Below are 20,468 nucleotides of genomic sequence, written 5' to 3'. Positions count from 1 at the left end.
AACACGTGATTTAACCCTTCTTTTTTGTAGCAACAGAAAAGGAACTAGAAACTGATACTGTTCAAAAGGGGACTTACGATGAAAGGACTATGGAGACCGCGTCGTTCATGACACTCTCTCCAAACAGCAGTGCGTAGAGATCACCATCAGCATGGAGCTCATTAAAGATCGCAAGCACTGTGACTAAAACAACACGCATAAATCAGCAACATTATATATTAAAATCCTGAAATGATATTGCTCCAATTGCTGGTCAGTTTGATAAAAAAAAATGTAAGCACTTAATTTACAATGATCAGGCATAACATTATGATCCTAATATTTTGTTGGTCCCCCTTTTGCTGCCAAAACAGCCCTGACTGATCATAGAATGGACTCCACTAGACTTCTGTGGTATCTGGCAGCAAGATGTTAGCAGCAGATCCTTTAAGTCCTGAAAGTTGCAAGATGGGGCCTCCATGGATCGGACTTGGTTGTTTATCACATCCCACAGATGCTTGAGTAGATTGAGATCTGGGGAATTTGGAGGCCAAATCAACACCTCAAACTGCTCCTCAAACCATTCCTCAAACATTTTTGCTTTGTAGCAGGGCACATTAACTGGGTAAAAGAGGCCACAGCCACCGGGAATGCTGTTTCCGTGAAAGGGTGTACATGGTCTGCAACAATAGTAGGTGATACATGTCAAAGTAATAATAATAGATTTTATTTATAACGCACTTTTTATTCTGAAGAATCTTAAAGTGCTAAGGTAACATTTGGATGGCAGGATAGTGCATCCTGATGCCATGTGTTCCCCAGGCAAGCGATATGATGTAAAAGAAAATGTGATTCATCAGACCAGGCCACCTTCTTCCATTGCTCTGTGGTCCAGTTCTGATGCACAAGTGCCCAGTGTTGACACTTTCGGTGGTGGACAGGGGTCAGCATGGGACAACCTTTCTTGGACCACTGTTGATAGATACGGACCACTGCAGATGGGGAACACCCCACAAAAGCTGCAGTTTGATATGCCCATCACAATTTGGCCCTTGTCAAACACACTCACACCCTTACGCTTGCCATTTTTACAGCCTCTAACACATCAACTTTGAGGGCAAATGTTTACTTGCTGCCTAATATATCTCACTCGCTAACAGGTGCCGTGATGAAGAGATAATCAGTGTTATTCACTTCACCCGTCAGTGTTCATAATGTTATTCCTGATAAGTGTAAGAGAACAAAAAGACAGAAATGAAAATGGACAAAGAGAGAGATGACATACCTGGATCTGTGGCAGATATAATGGCACCGAAGAAGAGGCAGTCGGTGTAGTAGAACTTGTCAGTGAGTTGACCGAGAACTTGCATCAGTTTCACCACCCCGTACATGAGGTTTCTTTCAAATAAATAAATAAAAAATATGTTTAGATTAGCATATTACAAAACTAATCATATTATTTCAACAAAATTGAAATGTCAATGTATGAAATACACATTTTGAACATCTTTTTTTTTTACACTGGTCATTAAAGGGGTACTTCAGTGCTGGAAAGATGAATCTGTGTTTAAACTGGGTCATTAATGTAGTAGAAATGTGAAAATATTTTTGAATTTGGTTCTTTCTAGACTGAGAAAATACTTTTTGTCTAATGGGGATGAAAGACAACAATTCCCAGAATGCTTCACTGCCCTATGAGGCCACTCCCAAAGACACCGCTACTGAATCATTATGACTGGATCACTTTCCCACCGTGTTAATTTTCACAAAATCAGTCCAGTTAAGAGCAGACACAACAATTAAAAACTGAACGTGTCTGTTAACATGGGGCTCGAGATTCTGCTCCCTTCTAGGCTGTCCCTAGTGGCCAGTCGATGAATTGCAGTTTACATTACTTCTGTATTGGCTTCAAGAGAGATCGCGGGAGGTTGCCGCTTGGAAATCACGTGACATTGGCGAAATCACCGGACATTGGCGATCCAGAATAAGCTGATTCATTACCGTTTGAATTTTTATTTAAGGTTTGAAAACAAACACGGAAGAGAAGACAATGCTGAATAAAGTCGTAGCTTTTGCTATTTTTGGACCAAAATTTATTTTCAATACTTTAAGAGATTCTAATTAACTAACTGATGTCACATATGGACTACTGTGATGATGTTTTTATTCCCTATCTGGACATGGACAGTATAGTGTGCCTACACTTAAATACGCTCTCAGAATAAATATAAAATATCTTAAACTGTGTTCCGAAAATGAACGGCGGTCTTACGGGTGTGGAACAACATTAGGGTGTCATTAATTACATAAATTTCATTTTTGTGTGAACTAACCCTTTAATAGGAATTAATTTGAGAAGTTGAAACACTCACTTTGTATGGAAGCCTATGTGTAGCAATATTCAATTCGCAATGCAATATGTAAAATGGCAATGCATTTCAGTATTTAATATTTACATTTTCCATACCATGTGTGCAACATCTGGAGCAAAATGATAATTCAAATTGAATAATATAATTTACATTAGCTATTTACTACACTAGTTTTAACATATCATTTAGACATATATTTTAATGCTTTGTAAGTCGCAAAATGAAAATGTTTCACATAAATTATGTGTTTAATAATTTCTGTAATGTGTGTGAGTGTGTGTGTGTGTGTGGGGGGGGGGGGGTGTCCAGGGTTTCTACTGATAGAAAGCCATATGCTAATCGCTGAAGTATCCCTTTAACACTGAGAAACTTTTAGGCATTCAGAATGGCAAGACAAAATGTGTACTTCCAGCTATTAAACGCAAAGATGGAGCTCAGCCGGCAGCAAATTACGAAATGCATCTGATGGCGACTGGTAACTGCGGCCACAAATTCCATTACGTGCCTGCACCTGGCTCTTGCACTGTGTCATTGGGTAGCACACAAACTTCTGAGGCATGTCATGGCTGCTCACACTGTCTGTCTGTAAACAATTCCATGATCAGCGGGAATATTATGAACCTTAGTGACTTACCCAATGACAAAACAGGAAATGGCAGTGCCCAAGAAAGCATAGGTTATAATGGATCCTAGGTTTCTGAAGAAGTGTCTCTGGAGAAACAAGGAAGAGTATGTCAAACCCAGAAAAAAATAGTGTGAAAAATATCCTTGCCCTGAGAAAACTGTTAAAAATATACCATTATATAAATCACCAAGGCTGCAGCTCACAGATCACAAAAAATTTGTTGATCACAAATACAGTAAAAACAATAATACCGTCTACTTACTATTACACTATAAAATAATTGTTTTCCATTGTAATATTTTTAAAACAGATTTCATTCCTGGTGGCAAAGCCAAATTTTCAGCAACCAATACTCCAGTCGTCATTGTCACATGATACTGATTTGGTGCTCAAAAAACATTTCTTATCAATGTTGTAAATAGTTGTGCTGCTAAATATTTTTGTGAAAACTATAATACAATTGTTTCAGGAAGAACAGCATTTTTTATAATAGAGATAGAAAAAATGACAGACAGACAGACAGATCTTATTCTTCTATCCCCCTATTCCTTGCTTTTTTTAGAGAGCATATGTTTCCTGTGTGAGTATCAGTCACAAGATGCTGAGTCACTCTGTTGCTACACAGCACAGCAACTACAAGATCATTGGGAGTTAAACCTCTCTCTTTCGCTGTCAAAAGCAAGGGCTTCTTCTGTTGAAGCTCCGGCAATGCTCTTTCTAAATGTGGTCTTTCTGTGACTGTGCAGTGAGTAGATGGCAACTGATAGAAATCACTGACATACAAATACAGATAATACAGTCGGTTTAAAATAAACCTATGTTACCACCCAAACTAAATTGCAGTCAGATGAAATGATTAAAACAAACAGCTTGGAAGCTTAAATATGAAAAAAATCCTGAAAGAATTTATAGCAGTTCCTTACAGGAAATGAAACTACTATCATAGCGAGAGAGTAAATCAGTACCTTGAGCTAAATTGAAACCAAGACAGGTAAAAAAAAAAAAAAAAGAGGATCAGTGACTTTTACAGGAGTTTCTCAGAGCAAATGGTCTAAAATCTAATGCTAATCTTATTTATGTATTTTACTTGAAATCTCTACTGTAAGTGAGGGGCGTTTTCTGTAGGAGAAGATTTTGTGGTGGGTTTAAAAGGACAGTTCAGCAAAAAATAAATAAAAATAAATATCTGTCATCATTTACATCCCCTCATGTTTGTATGACTTTCAATCTACTGTGAGACACAAGAAGTGGTTTAAAACACCATGAGGGGGAAGTACGTGATGACTTGTTTTGGATGAAGTATGCCTTTAAGGCCAACAAAATGCTCAGTGTGAAAATGTGGTGCGCTACACATCTTAATTTCAGTTACTGCCAAAGTTAATACAATCTTTGAACTGCTAACTTTTCCTTCATTCTGTGAGGCTCATCACAAAAATTCAAATGTATTACAAAGAGAGGAAACAATGTAGCCTTGTTCTTCTGTCTCAAACACACACAGCTGGCAGAAGCCCATTCCTCTCACTTCCTCAGGGCTTCCCTGCTCACTCAGCAAAATTTAAAACATCACATTACTATCTGGAAACCAGAAGTCATAAACATGGTATTTTTCTTATAAACACTGCAGTAAAATGCACTAAAAGATGTAATACATCTCTCGATTCATTAAACAGAATTGTCACAATATTACTGATACCAATCAGGCATATTATGTAATATTGTGCTGATCCCCCTTTTGCTGCCAAAACAGCCCTGGTCCGTCAAAATATGGACTCCGCTAGACCCCTGAAGGTGTGCTGTGGTATCTGGCACCAAAATGTTAGTAGCAGTAAGTCCTGTACGATGCAAGGTGGAGCCTCCATTAATATGACTTGTTTATTCAGCACATCCACAGGTGCTTGATTGGATTGAGATCTGAGGAATTTGGAGGCCAAGTCAACACCACAAACTTCTTGTGCTCCTCAAACCATTCCTGAACCATTTTTGCTTTGTGGTAGGGTGCATTACCCAGCTGAAAGGGCCACATCCATCAGAGAATACAGTTTCTATGAAAAGGTGTAGATGGTCTGCAACAAAATGCGTTGGTAGGTGGTATGTGTCAAAGTAACATCCACATGGATGGCAGGACCCAAGGTTTCCCTGCAGAACATTGCCCAAAGCATTGCACTGCCTCCACTGGCTTGCATCCTGACCTGGTGCCATCGGAAGACCAGACAAGAGCTGCACTTTTGGAGATATTCTGACCCAGCCACCACAATTCGTCTCTTCAACCTTTGTCAAAACTCACTCAAATCCTTACGCTCGCCCATTTTTCCTGCTTCGAACACATCAGCTTTGAGAACACAATCTTCACTTGCTCCCTAATATAACCCACCAATGTAATTCACTTTACCTGTCATAATGTTATGCCTAATCAAGTATGATCTGAAAACACAGACAACCATGTATGTTGGAGTTCATCGATCTCCATTCTGGTATTCTGCTCAAATGAGTGTCACAGCCAGTTTGTGTTGCATAACATGGCGGCTTGTGCTTTTTGCTGCTACTAAATCTGTGAGCAAACCTTCTCAGTGATGTACAGTTATAATACCAAACATTTTATTCATGTTTGCTATTGTGGTTGCTGAATAAATGCACTTATGCACCCGCTGTGCTACAGCACAAAGACATTAAAATAATTTGGAATGATTGGAATTTTTATTAGGAATGTCACTGTTTTTTTTTTAATTATAGCATGTAAATGTATCATAAATACAATAAATCAGGAAACTCGATAAGGTAAAATAAACCCTGCATTTAGATGATATTCTCTTGATTTGTGCTTACGTGAAAATGCAATTATTCTCAAGAAATGCAATAAGACATTTCTCAAATAAGAACAATGATCACAAATAATCACAATTGTGATTAATAATCACAAGCAAATTAAGCAAAATAATTGTATTTGTCAGCCCTAGTAGAGAGTATTTACTTTATGGACATCTTTGACTAAGAGCCCTTTTACATGGAAGGTCAGACACTAGTTAATATGACTCAAAATGATAACAATGAGGAACAGAAGTACAGTGTTCAGTTTGTCATGTTGTTGTGTACTTTGGTGTCAAACACCCATTTAACAAAGCTTCAAAAATAGCTTCTTAGATTAACTATGCGATTAAAGTATTCAAGAAAGTGTATAAAAAAGAAAAAAGAAGGAAAAAGGACAAAATACACAATAAGCAGAATAATAAGCAATGTCTCTGTACACTACTTCTGTGTATAGGCATTGGTGTGAATACTGTTAACTGGCCTATTTATAGAAGTATTATAGACCTTTTTGGCAAAGTAACACTGTAAGCCACTGAATAATAAGGTCATGGGAACAATAACGTTAAACACTAAAACCAAACCAGGCTTTTACAAAGGTCACCATCTGACTTCCTATGTTAAATACTTATTAACTTAAGCATAACACAATTTAAAAGGAGGTGATATAAGAGAAGTTTGACCAGCTCTTATAGACACTCATGATCATTAGCATCTGGTCTGTATCGTACTTTTCTCCTGCGGTTAAAATGGAAAGAGAACAGAGATCAGGTCGCCTTAGATTAGAATATATATCATATCTTAATTTCATAATGTAATTGGAAAGAGGTACAGAAGCACCTTAACGGATGAACGCTTTACTAAACAAAGCAAAATGAAACCTTAAAAAAGGGTAATACCCTGTGCTCGCAAGATCACTCATACCTTTTTGAGGCTATATCCGGCATGGAATATGATAGGAGGTAGCAGAATGTTAAAGAACACCTCTGGGTCAAAGGTCAACTGCAAAAAACAAAACAAATCATTTTTTACAAACAAATGTTTACAATAAACACATGATTAAGACCTCATGAATAAATTGACATCGCAACTGACAATCCTGTGTTGATGTATTTTCTTTTGAAACCAGACGCGCACATTATTGGGGCATGTCCTTTTTTAGTTTGTGTCATAATGATAGGCTTTCAAATGTATCGTTGTTATTTATGAGCTGCTGTCTGTTTGCTGTTGTATCAGATCTGAAGCAGTGAGTATTAATAATTTAAATACATTGTATTCAAAAAAACATACTGACATATTGGTCCATTTTCCATCAAGTAAATTTTGACAACTTTTAAGGATAGACTAGCATACATGACTCTGGGGAAAATGTTTTAAAACTTCTACACAGAAGTGTTAATTTTATTTAGTCAGCTTTAATTAGACAAGGTTTTGCCACTTTTATTTTAAGGTTTTCATTTCTATTTTAGTTTAAGTTTTAGTCATTTTGTTATGTGCTTTTGTCATTTGGCTTTTTTAATATTTCTATTTATCTTTCATTTATTTTTATTAGTCTTTTTTTTGTCATTTTAGTACTTCAACTCTTATTTCAACTTATTTTATTTCAGTTAGTTATATCAAGGCAAAATTTCTGTTCTAAATTTTTATTTAACTTTTTTAAAGGTCCCGTTCTTCGCAATTCCATTTTTCAAACTTTAGTTAGTGTGTAATGTTGCTGTTAGAGCATAAATAATACCTGTAAAATTATAAAGCTCTAAGTTCAATGCTAAGCGAGATATTTTATTTAACAGAAGTTCCCTTTCAAAGCCAACAGCGAACAGCCGGTTTGGACTACAGCAGGAAGTGCAGGGATGTAATGACGTCACTAGAAACGTTTGTTGACTAACCCTCCGCCCACAAGTACACATAAAAAAGGGGGCGTGGTCTTGTTGCTCTCATTCAGCGCTTGCATCTCCCCGTTATGGTAAGAGGCGGGACCTTTCCGGGGCAAAGTGCGCTAAGCTGCTGTCCAATCACAACACGGGAAGTGCTGGCCCAATCAGAACTCGTTACGTGTTTCTGAAGGAGGGACTTCATAGCACAAGGAAATCATCAGGCCGTTTTTAGGAAAGAGGAAACAGCGGTGTACAGATAAGTAAATTTTGTGAAAAATACTGTTTTTTACACGCGAAACATGAACTCATGTTATATTGCACACTGTAAACATAAAGCTTCGAAAACACGCGAAGAATGGGACCTTTAAGAGTTTAATCTAATATTTTTATTTTATTATTTCATCTTTATTTCATCTTTATGAGAGAATTAAACTTCAAAATTGAAATTCATCCTCTGGCAAACATCTGATGCAGTTTTAGCAGAGGTGTTTTTATACGTGTGTATATTGTTGCTGTTGTACCTTGCGCAACATGTCGTTCTGCTCCACACTGTGAATTTCTCTAAGATTGATCTCCCCCTTGAGCGTGTACTCGAAGAACTTTCCGCTAACGTTGAGGAGCACCGTGCTGACAGGACCCTCCTTCAGGGTGCAACTCGGAGGTGTTTTATTATGGTAGCTGGTAGAGGGAATGCCATAGCGCAAAATAACACCCACCAACAGACCTGTCCGACACACAGAAGATAAATTACTCACATATACATTCAATTCATACACTGTGTGAAGAAAAGAAAAAAGGCTTTCTGAAAGGGAAATGTGTTTGAAAACAACAAGTTTTTTGCAGTGGTACTGAAATGGCACTTCTCCTTAAAAACTCTGTGATGACGGGGAGTAGAGATGAGAGCCTGCTGTGTCAAATCTGTTGGAGGGTATTTCCATACTAATGAAGTGCCAAGGAAGTCAACAGCACACACAGCATGGGCAACAGAAACAAGAACAGAGGCACAAAAAAACCCACAATATAGTGTTTTTACGACCTCCTGCTAAAATCAGGTAAAATACACTACTTTAAATCAAATCTAGGTCTAGACAGAACTGATTTGGTGGGAAACTGCTGATTCAAATACAATGAAATGTGCTAAATACACTTCAGTCTACCCACTCTTGGAAGAAAAAAATGGAAGAAAAAAAAACATCCCTTTAGGGGTACAACTGCCCAGTATTCTTAAAGAGACTGCTTCATACCTTAGGTTAGATATGACTACTCTAAAGGATCCATTATGCAAAATTAGTTCTCCTTCTCAACTATTTACGTTCCAAAACTGACGGGCATTTTGACATACTTTTTTATGTATTTGTTCATTTAAGCCCAGTGCGCCACTCATCTTGGTAGGCTACTTGTGACTCACAAGCTGTTTGAGAGGCGACTTGTGCACCTCACTTTTAGAACAGTTGTGCACGTACTTTGGATGTGAGCACGAAACCCGTGGGAATGACTAGAATTATGTGCGATACAAGCACTATTTAACCGAAAAGAATGAGACGAGTGAGAGGAGGTCACGGCAGGTGTGTCACTTCGCCGTTGGAGAGAAAAGCGAGAACAGCAGCTGACGTTATTCCCTGTGCCGCGGGCAACAACACCGACCGGCTCAAAATCGGCAAAGACTGACCAGTCGATCGCGGAGTATGCACAAAATCGGCCGATTCCTAGTCCCTTTTTTCCGGGTACAATTTTGCCTTCGGAAAATACAACTTCTGTTCAGAAAAATATTTCCTGAACTACTGACTACAATCTGGCTACAAAAACCATATTTCTCCTTTAATGGGTACACAAAAGAAGCTTCTCACAGAATCATGACATAAATAATATTCCTGTTGTTTGACAGTCATAAGTCACATGCCATTCACAGCTTAGGCGATTGCGAGAATAAATCAAAAATGATGCAACATCAGATGTTGCATTAAATATGTTTTCTTAAGGAAAGCATTTCCTATTTCAGTATAGCAGCAAGCCTAATGTCTAAGTGAAATTAGAGTGAAGAGTTGTGAAGATAGTGTGCGTGTAAACTTAATATATGGAAGCTAGTTTACAGTTGAAGATACACACATGCTGTACAGGCTTAAATGAGCATGTGTAGGGCATTAGTAATTGGGTTAGCATTACATAGAACCCGGAAACAATGAGTGACCTCGGATACCTTCCATCCAATCAGAATCCAGCTAATGCAGCTTAGTGTCTGTCTTCCCCAGCACTGCTAAACATGTCACAGTACACCAAGGCAAAACACAATTAGAAAACTTTATTGGCAGCATCTTTTGTTCTTCAGGAACAGAAAGCCCCTGACAGCCCAGTCCAAATACTGTTATATACACAGTAGACACAACTGTAACATTACCATCTGTCCAATTCGTGAGCACTGAGCAGGTGTCTCCATTGTGTGAGCCAAACCATGTCAACCTTGGGGGAAAAAAAATACTACCTTGAGCCGAACAGGTTCAATGCAACAGCTGAAGTCAAACCTGCTTTGTATTTTCAAGCGATTCATCTTAAAAAGAGTAGAATGGGACAGATTAATAAGGAGGAAGTGCATACTATTAAAGCTAATTACACACTAGAGAAAGCTCTGATGAAGCGTTTGATGGATAGGAATATGAAAGATCCTATTTGAGGGTACGGCACAAATAAAAAAAAAAAAAAGCTACACAGCAAATTGGAAATTAGAAATAATCTGATCCAGAAACAGGGGTGTTTAAAAGCATTTTCTAGCTATAATATTAAAAGAAAAGCCTTGACACACATGATTTAAAACAGGAGTATATAAAAAAATTACTTTTAAACAGTCTTCATTTGCCCTAGAGTAGAGATAATTATTTTTAAATATGTACCGTTCAACAGTTTGAGGTCAGTATGATTTTTAAAGGGTTTTTGTGAAAAAAAAAAAAAAAAAAAAAAAAAAAAAAATTTTTTAACATGTTTTCTGATGCTCACCAAGACTGCAGGATCAAAAAGGCTTTTTATGGGGAATGTAATTCATTCCTGTGATGGCAAAGCTGACTTTTTATGATGCATTTTAAAGGGATACTTCACCGCTTTTTCATATTAAACTATGTTATTCCCTTAACTAAAACGAGTTGATACATACCTCTCTCGTCTCAGTGTGTGCGCTTAATCTCTCTGACGCACGGTGATGATCTGATAGCATTTAGCTTAGCCCACTAAGCCCAGTTCATTCACTATGGTACCAAACAGAGATCAAGTTAGAAGTACCAAACACCTCCATCTTTTCCCTATTTAAATACAGTTACACGAATAGTTGATCGATCAAGTAGGGTGACAAAATAAAACGTGGTACTTCTCTAATCGCATTAAAAAGGAGAACTATGGTGGATGAGGACTTCTGAGAGTACTTCGGCTCGGCGCAGTAAAAAGTCCCGGCCGAAACATCTTTCCTCACACCTCCCCCTCACTCTCTCATTTCTGTCAATAGGGAGATGTGAGGGAAGATGTTTCGGCCGTGACTTTTTACTGCGCCGAGCCGAAGTACTCTCAGAAGTGCTATTCCGCCATACATTATAGTTCTCCCTTTTAATCTGATTAGAAACGTGCCACGTTTTATTTTGTCACCATACTCGATCGTTCAACTACTCGTGTAACTGTATTTAAATAGGGGAAACGTGGAGGTGTTTGGTACTTCTAACTTGATCTCTGTTCATAGTGAATGAACTGGGCTTAGGGAGCTAAACTAAATGCTATCAGATCGTCACTGCCTGTCAGAGAGATTAAGAGCACACACTGAGACGAGAGAGGTATGTATCAGCTTGTTTAAGTTAAGGGAATAATATAGTTTAATATGAAAAGGCAGTGAAGTATCCCTTTAAGAAATACCATATTAATTATTATACCTTTATTTAACCAGAAAAGACTCATTGAGATTAAAAATCTCTTTTCCAAGAGTGTCCTGGCCAAGAGAGGCAGCAGCACATTTAACAAGGTTTCAGACATAAAAACATATAACATATGACATCAACATATAACAATTTGTACAAGTAATAAATAATTATAAAGTCATAAGAAATCAGAATTTCACATATTATCGCAAACGATAAACAACGGCAATGATCTTCCGTCATAATTGGGTCAATCATAACATCTACAGCCAGTATGTGTAGCTTCCATGTTTTTTAAAAGTAATTTAAAAGCAACCAATGAAACCGGCTCCTTAAGATTCAGCACATTTTGCAGCTGATTCCAAGTGCAGGGTGCCGCATACTTAAAAGCCCCTTTTCCCAATTCTGTCCGGACTTGAGGGACAGATAATAAAAATAAGTCCTCAGAACGAAGACAATATCTTCCTGTACCTTTCTTTTTGATGTAAGATTGGAGGTATGGGGGAAGCAGACCAAGAATTGCCTTGTAGATAAAAATGTACCAATGATTAAGTCTACGGGTGGACAATGCAGACCAACCAACCCGATCATACAAAGAACAGTGATGAGTAAGTGCTCTAAAGTTTGTGATAAACCTAAGAGCTCCATGATAAACAGAATCCAACAGTTTCAAGCTTGTGATGGAAGCATTCATGTATAGAACATCGCCATAGTCCAGCACTGACAAGAAAGTGGCAGCAACAAGCCTCCTTTTTGACTCAAAGGAAAAACATGACTTGTTTCTAAAATAAAAACCCAATTTCAGCTTTAGTTTTTTTACCAACTGTTGAATATGAGGTTTAAAAGAGAGTGAATCATCAATTAGGATACCAAGATACTTGAATTTAGAGACAGACTCAATCTCGGAGCCCTGAGAAGTAGTGATGGGTAAAAGGTTCTGTGACTTTGATTTTGCATTTGAGAACAACATAAGTTTTGTTTTGTCGTTATTCAAAACAAGCTTTAAATCGAATAAGGTACGTTGTACAGTATCAAAAGCAAGTTGAAGGCGACAAAGAGCTTGGTTTGGAGTTGATGCAGAGCAGTATATCACAGTATCATCGGCATAGAAATGAAAATTTGCGTTGGAGACATTTTGATCCAGATTGTTGATATATAAAATAAATAAAAGTGGTCCCAGCACTGACCCCTGGGGCACACCCTTGGTTATACTAAGAGGGCTGGAGGTTAAACCATCTACCTGTACACACTGGGATCTACCAGATAGATAGTTTTCAAACCAGCAAACAGTTTTTCCTGACAACCCGACACTGAGGAGTCTTTGTTTTAATATTGCATGATCCACAGTATCAAAAGCCTTCGATAGGTCAATGAAAAGAGCTGCACAATGTTGTTTTTTATCTAAACAGTCAATAAAATCATTTACTACTTTTAGGGCTGCTGTAGTTGTGCTGTGTTTTTGACGAAAACCTGATTGAAAATTAGACAGAATATTGTTAATAGTTAGAAACTCTTTCAATTGTTCGTTTACCAGAGTTTCCATAACCTTGGCCAGAACAGACAGTTTCGAGATGGGTCTGTAGTTATTTAAATCAGTCGGATCGCCTCCTTTTAACAGAGGAAGTACAAATGCAGATTTCCATATAAGTGGAATTTCATTCGTGTCCAGAGAAAGATTAAAAAGATAAGTCAAAGGCGGTGCAATAAAATCAGATGCTAACTGTAGAAAATAAGGCTCCAAGTTATCAGGACCAGGCGATTTTCTAATGTCTAAAAGTGTGAGTGCTCTATGTACTTCCGAAACTGAAAATGGCTTAAAACTAAAAGAATGACTGACTCCAGAATGACCATGAGAATTTCCTTTAGGATGATTCTGATGTGAAATGTTGAGTGAATCAAATAATGAACCAGAGGCAATGAAATGCTCATTGAAACAGCCAAGCATCTCAGCCTTATCGGATAATTTATGTGAGTCCTTAATAATACATGGTGGCAGCTCAATGCCTGTTTTGTTTCCAGCTAAGGATTTGATCGTCTTCCAGAATTTTAAGGGGTTATTTAAATTATTCGAAGTATCTATAAGAAAGTGGTCAGCTTTGGCCTTTCTGATAGCCACGGTGCATAAATTGCGCAGTCTCCTGAAGAGCAGCCAATCAGAGTCCAAGCTTGTTTTCCTGGCTTTTGCCCAGGCCTTATCACGCTCATGAAGAGAGTTGGCTAAATCTACAGTGAACCATGCATTGTTTCGGCCTTTTACTCTAAATTTCCTGAGTGGAGCATGATTGTCAACAATTTCTTTAAAACCATCATGAAAAAATTTCCAAGCATTATCAACATCTGCAATAAGATAAATTTTATCCCAATCAAAATAAAACAGGTCATATAAAAACCCTTGTATTGAAAAATGTTTTATGTCGCGCTTAATAATGACACGTGGTTTATTTTTGGGAATTTTTGTGTTTCTGACCGTGGCAACAACACAGTGGTCACTAATGTCGTTTGCAAAAACAGAAGCTGCAGAGTATTTGTGAGGAACGTTGGTTAGGATAAGATCAATTAAAGATGATTTATCTGGACATTTAAGGTTCGGTCTAGTGGGACTGTCAACGAGCTGAAAGAGATTTAGCGAGTTACAGTAAGCTTTAAAATCATCAGATACTGGATGTAACCAGTTCCAATTTAGATCTCCAATAACTACTATTTCGTTCTGATTTAGTCCTGATAAAAGCTGCATTAAAGAAGGCAAAGCATCCCTGACGGCTGATGGTGTCCTATAGCAACCAACTACAGTAATGTGGAGATTACTGGAGACCTCAAGATCAAGAGCTAAAAATTCGAATTGCTTACTCACTGATTTAGAGAGAAGCATATTTACACGAAACTTATTTTTAATATATACTGCAACACCCCCACCCCTCCTTGGACGATCAGTTCTATATACATGGTAACCATTAATACTGATATCCTCATTCAAAACAGATTTGCTTAGCCAAGTTTCTGATAAAACAATTACATCAGCTTCAGTAGAGTGTGCCCAAATACGAATCATATCTATCTTTGCAATCAAACTTCGAACGTTCAAGTGAATAAAACCAAGGCCAACCCTGGATTTAAAATCAACAGGGGTATTGAAACATATAGCAGAGTCTGGGCCTGGATTGGGTTGCACATTTCCTGAAATCAACAGCAACAGAACGATTAAACACCTCAGCTTAAGTGATTTAAATGATTGAATAGAGGATTCATTCTTTGAAATTATTTTTAGTACAAAGCTACGAAGGCAGCTTTCAGAAATAGTAAAATTGTCTTGTAAAACCATAACACTGATCAGACGGGCCAAGTCCACAGTGTCAGAGGAGAAGAACAGAGGCAGGTGCATTGATTTAATGTCTGACGCACAAACAGATGTGCACGTCCCCCAGCGTATTGAGACTGTATTTAAAAGACCTGCACGGGAGTAGTTGGTCCGGTGCGGGCTTCCATACATTCCACTCAAGGTTAGTAAACACATTACAAAAAAGGGCAGCGCCATTGCACGTTCCGTTTCTAGCCGATGCGTTAGTAATCCAGTCCAGATTTTCCGAAACTCCTGAGACAGATGACGTTACATCACGTCACATATAAACAGGAAACCAAGCCCAATGAAGCAATGCTGTGAAAGAAGTGACCAAAAATCAGGACCCGCCGGATTTTAAAACGAAGAGAAACAAGACACAAAGACAAGAAAAAAGCACTTCCCTTTCTCATGAGAAGTTTGGACACTTAAGATTCAATGCCGTGTTGGCGATTTGGCTCCGTTGAGCAGGATCCAAATTCCGCACTAACAGAGCTGTCCGGGTCATCCGAAACGTCAGGAGAGTTTCACTTCAATTAAATCCAAGTTCGATGTGTGATGGACTAGTTCTCGAAGCAAGTCCAATATTTCAGAGACAGCACCGTCAAGGGACAATAACATTAATGACAATCACACAGACAGAGACAGGAATGTAGACAGTGGTGGACATGCTGCCATCTTGGTAAGACATCACCACAGCTCTGATTATGAATCATAAGTGTGTCTGATTTCAGTGCACTTATCAAGTGTTCCAAAATAGAAGCAAATAATGTGGGAGAGTATGTGTCTAATTTCGATGCTATGGCCTTTATGTAGATGTTTAAAGATCACCATGACTTTATATGAAATGGTAACCAGAGCCCATGTGTAACATTAAATAAGGTTAATAAAAGTATTGCTCATTTGTTAATTTCAACATTTACTAATACATTTTTACTCACGACCAGCATGGTCCAACCTATGTATCGTTATCGGTATAATCCTCGATCGGTCGCCCTCTACTGACAATGAAAATGCACTCTAAAAAATGCTGGGTTAAAAACAACTCAAGTTGGGTTAAAAATGGACTAACCCAGAAATTGGAGTGTTTGAACCCAGTAAATGAACCCATTCAAACAACCCAATTTCTGGGTTTGTCCACTTTCAACTCAACTTGAGTTGTTTTTAACCCAGCATTTTTTAGAGTGTGCTTCTAAAGTATTTATTATAATAATTATTAAAATCAAAAGTTGTAATTTATTTAACAGACCTAACATAGCTATTGAATTGTTAAACGCTAGTTACTGCATTAATTAACTAATTAATAGGCCCTTATTATTAAGTGTTACCTATCATTCTTGCATTTTAATTTGTTGAAACTATTTACTTTATAAATTGTGTACTGCTTATTTGCATTGTTGTATTTAAATGTTCAGAGTTCTTTTTGTTATAAGAAAAAAAGTTATATGACTACACTTTTTTGCAACTTATTTCAATATCATGATACACTCTTTTTGTGGAATGGAAAGATGATCTTAAAGGTTCTTCATAAATCAATGCCAATAAAGAACCAACAAAAATCACCTGTGAATTTTCAGTGATTTCCCTGGAAGTTTATTACTGGAAGTCCCCAATACTTTTTGTGATCTGCTTAAAAAAAATGCAATGTGGTCTTCCCCAAAATCACATTCTAATCTAAGCAAAGTAGACTAGACATGAGACTGTTTTTTAGTATGTCTGACAGGTATGTAAAGACAGGTCACAATTTAGATGAACAATTCTGCCAATAGCATGGCGATTGCCTAGTCGCAAAAAGCAGTGTATCAGTTCTTCTACCTTACCGTCCCACCGGAGACTTCTCAGGGAATTGTCACAACTTGAAATACAATTGGTATAAGTTAACGGTGAGTGTAATAATGTTTACGGATTTACACAGTTGGGTTCGTTTGGTAACGTTATTGATCATTTCCATTCTGTAACTGCATTAGGTGCGTAGGGAAGTAGGCTAGCTAGCAGCAACTTAAGAAATATTATAGTAATATGTAATTTAATTGCTGTCAGAGTTGTACGACAATGGTTACATTTCCACCCAAATCTGTTATTTAGAATAACAAGAATGGTAAATGGACTGCATTTACATAGTGCTTTCGACAGACCCATGGCCATCCAAAGCGCTTTATATCTTGCCTCACATTCACTCACTCACTCATTCATAAACCGACGAATATGGTGTTTAAAAACAAATCTTTATACTTGGAAATTGGTAGGGGTATGATAACAGTATAGTATGGTGAGGGTTATTTAAGAGTAATGGACAACTAAAAGTATCACATCCACATATCCACACATCCACACTGTTTAGTATGAAAAATTAATGCTATAAAGATCATTTTATTTTACATTATGCAATATACTGAGATTATAATGTAAGGGGGAAAAAAGGCAAAACTATAAAATACCTGATCATTCATTTATTTAATGTTATTCCCTGGATAATTGATTTGTTTGTTTGTTTGTTTTTTTCATTTGATGCTGCTATGACTGTACAGTAAGTACACTGCATAAATCCTCTGTATCTGTTGTGTATGTGACGTTCTTGTTCTGCAATAAAAAAGACCCACGTTGACGTGATGGGTTTCTTTAACTATGGGGACAATAAGTACTCTCATGTAACACGACAAATTTCACATCTATTAATGCAAGGGGTGTGAAATGAAACCCAATATTATCCAGATTAAGAATAATTCTGACTTATTTTGAAAAAATGCTAACATGGTATGTAAGAGTCACCATGGGTAGTTTGGGAAGGAGAAAGTGTATGAAGTCAGTAGCAACTACTCTTCCGAATTCAAGTGGCAAATCTCACCAATCAGTAAAATCATCTGCCAAATGCCTCCTCACCTTGAATAAAGACGAAAGTAGGTGCTGGAGTCATCCTCTAACCTATTTGCGGCAGATACACAAATATTGGGAGTTCTCCATTTTTAGTGGCGCAAGAATTCCACTATGCTGAAGGAAGTAAGAATACACCGCTTTAAGTCAAAACTGAAGTTGCGTGACATCATGTTAAAACTGGCCCTGTTTTTAAAAAAAAATTATGATGTGCACAGATAAATCGTTTATAATAAACACTGCAACATTCTATAAAAAAAGAATAGATTTTGATTTCATGGTGGCAAGTGACTAAAATATTAAATAATAGGTCTGAAAATTATCCTCCATTTTACAGTCTACTGTAAACTGTCAAAACACCAGTGTCTAATAAAGCACCTTGGCCAAAGAAAGATTTAACCAAATTAGACGAACTAATCCCACCAATTAAGTGTGACGAAGACTTACCAGCAAAGACAACAACCATAAGCCACTAAATGACATTTAACCCACCCTTTCTCTCATCTCCAAGCAATGTTTTTAGCGTTTTCAGAGCATCCAGTGATGAGAGATCTCATTTTCACAGAAGACATTGTGAAGACACAGGTGTTTGGTGACCTTGATGAAGACCTTTGATTTTTCACACTATTAGACTGACTTGCCCCCCAAAAAAAATTGTTTATAACTGTCATAATTTAATCTCCCCATATCATTCCAAACCCATATCTTGTTTTACTGCCATGTAAACACAAAAGGAGATATTTTGAATTGTACTCCTCATTTTTTTGTACATGCAATTACAATGAATGAAGAGAGCCACACAAGCTTCAAAAAGAATACAAAAAAAAAAAATGTTTGAGTGATGAACAGACCAAAATCTAAACCTTTATGCATGGCTAATCCTTCAATGAGCTGTTAAAAAGTGCAGCTGGGTTTCCTGGATAAACTGATAAAAGATTCAACTCAAAAGATATGCATGTATCATCATCAGACATCACTCCTCTCAAGAATGCCAAGCAGATGGGAAGATTTTCAGTTAAAAATGACTTAAGTTTTGATCTGTTCCTTATACCAAACTGTCATATTGTTTCAAAAGATCTGGTATATGAATGATTCAAATTGGTTTTATGGTCCTTTTGGAGCTTAAAAGTGTATTTTGTCATTGGAGAAAAGCAAAAGCAACCAGTACAATTCTTATTAAAAAAAATAAAATAAAGAAATTCTCCTTTTGTGTTCCACAGCAGGGGGGAAAAAGGTCTGAAGCAACATGAGACAAATGCTGATGTAGACTGATATAACCTGAAGTACAAACGCTGTCAGACTATTCAAAGCTAGTATGAGGAACGCCACATGACAGAAGGAAAATAAGAAAGCGTCTGAGACCATGAGAGAAACGGGGGTATAATTTCTTAAACACGTAAAATATTATGCAATATCAAAACGGTTAATTTCATAAAGGCAAATAATTTCTAATAATTGAGTAGACATTTACTAAAACATCAGGAGAGTATACTTAAGCAGCACATTGAAATGACATGACATTTGATCCACAAGGTTTGTATTAGCACTCGTTCAAGCTAGCAGGCTACACGAGCTCATTCATATGAGGCTTAACAGTTAGCTAAGGGTTTACATGACGGCTGTGTTTCAAAACCTAATAAGCTGCCCATCCAGACAACAAAAAAAAAATGCGCAAAAAGAAGTGAACTAAAATGGTTTAACGTTAGCTCTGATGACTCGGTACTATAACGGTCATAAAATGCTGTCGAGCTTGGCGGCTCACTCGGTTGAGACACAGCCGATGTCTAACGCCTTTTGCTGCGTGAAAAAGAGACTAATTCTCACCGTATATCATAGCAAGTCCGGTTTCGTGCAGGAAGCGCACCCTTCTGTGTTTGAAGAGCCATATTGTGAGGATGGTGAGTGTCAAAAGCAAAATGAATGTAAGTAAATTCACGCTGTCCTGCCTGTGACTTTCCTCTGCCTCTTTCTCCGTGGCAAGTTCCTCTATGCCGCCGTCATCGGCCCTTATCCGACAAAACTGGCTTAAAATGAACATTAAAATAGGAAACAATGAGCTGTGTCTTGATGCATATAATGTCCATGGCTTTGGTGCTGTGACCGCCTCCATGGTGCAGGATGCTTGTGGCGAGTTCCCTCAGCTGCGTCAGGTAGTCAGAAGCAATAGTGATGTATATCAGAGCAGACCGCAGCTCAAACTCTTAAAGGCATACGCACACCGCTACGCCACTAATTGTATTACTATAATTTTCATGAATGTAATACAAAGTTGGGCCTGAAATTCCTTAAGTATTTTTTTAAATTATTTTTCAACAGATGGTCATGGAAGGATGTGTGTGCTTAATCTTCTGAAAATGTTGATTGTCATTTGTTAACCAAAGAGGTCAAATTAAATATGATAGGCCTATAAGCTGTTTAGTTTCTATGCATTTTATAAAAGCTTTACCTTCCTACCCTACCCCCACCCTCGATGTATATGACTTTCTTCTTTCTGATGAGCACAATCAGTTACGTAGGCTATATTAATAAATATCCTGATGCTTCAAGCTTTATAAAAGCAGTAAATGCATTATAGCCTAACGCCTCACGGCTCCAGGGGATTAATAATGGCCTTCTGACGCAAATCGAAGTGCTTTTGTAATTCAAATATCCATTTAAAAAACTTTATAAAGTAAAATATAGCCTACAGACTGCCTTGTGTATTCAACTTACAAAAAAAGCATA

At 37.5% G+C, this 20,468-nt stretch overlaps 1 protein-coding gene across 2 annotated transcripts in view; it reads right to left on the bottom strand.

The window, feature by feature from the left end:
- Positions 1 to 19,925, bottom strand: part of slc9a7 (solute carrier family 9 member 7) — a 49,531-nt gene extending 29,606 nt beyond the window's left edge. The window contains exons 1-6 of one of the 2 annotated variants that reach the window (XM_067459948.1): positions 19,569 to 19,925; positions 8,174 to 8,376; positions 6,703 to 6,780; positions 2,986 to 3,062; positions 1,265 to 1,377; positions 78 to 183 (exon numbers count right to left, since the gene is read on the bottom strand). In XM_067459948.1, the coding sequence (XP_067316049.1) occupies positions 78 to 183; positions 1,265 to 1,377; positions 2,986 to 3,062; positions 6,703 to 6,780; positions 8,174 to 8,376; positions 19,569 to 19,854 (863 nt within the window). In that variant the 5' untranslated portion in view covers positions 19,855 to 19,925. The remainder of the gene's footprint in view (positions 1 to 77; positions 184 to 1,264; positions 1,378 to 2,985; positions 3,063 to 6,702; positions 6,781 to 8,173; positions 8,377 to 19,568) is intronic. The other variant, XM_067459949.1, reaches the window with a different exon arrangement.
- Positions 19,926 to 20,468: the final 543 nt, after the last annotated feature.

The sequence above is a fragment of the Pseudorasbora parva genome, chromosome 12 (genome assembly GCF_024679245.1).
Source record: "Pseudorasbora parva isolate DD20220531a chromosome 12, ASM2467924v1, whole genome shotgun sequence".
Taxonomy (NCBI): Eukaryota; Metazoa; Chordata; class Actinopteri; order Cypriniformes; family Gobionidae; genus Pseudorasbora; species Pseudorasbora parva.
Note: the sequence above shows the minus strand (reverse complement) of the source record. Positions and strands in the feature narration are given on the sequence as shown.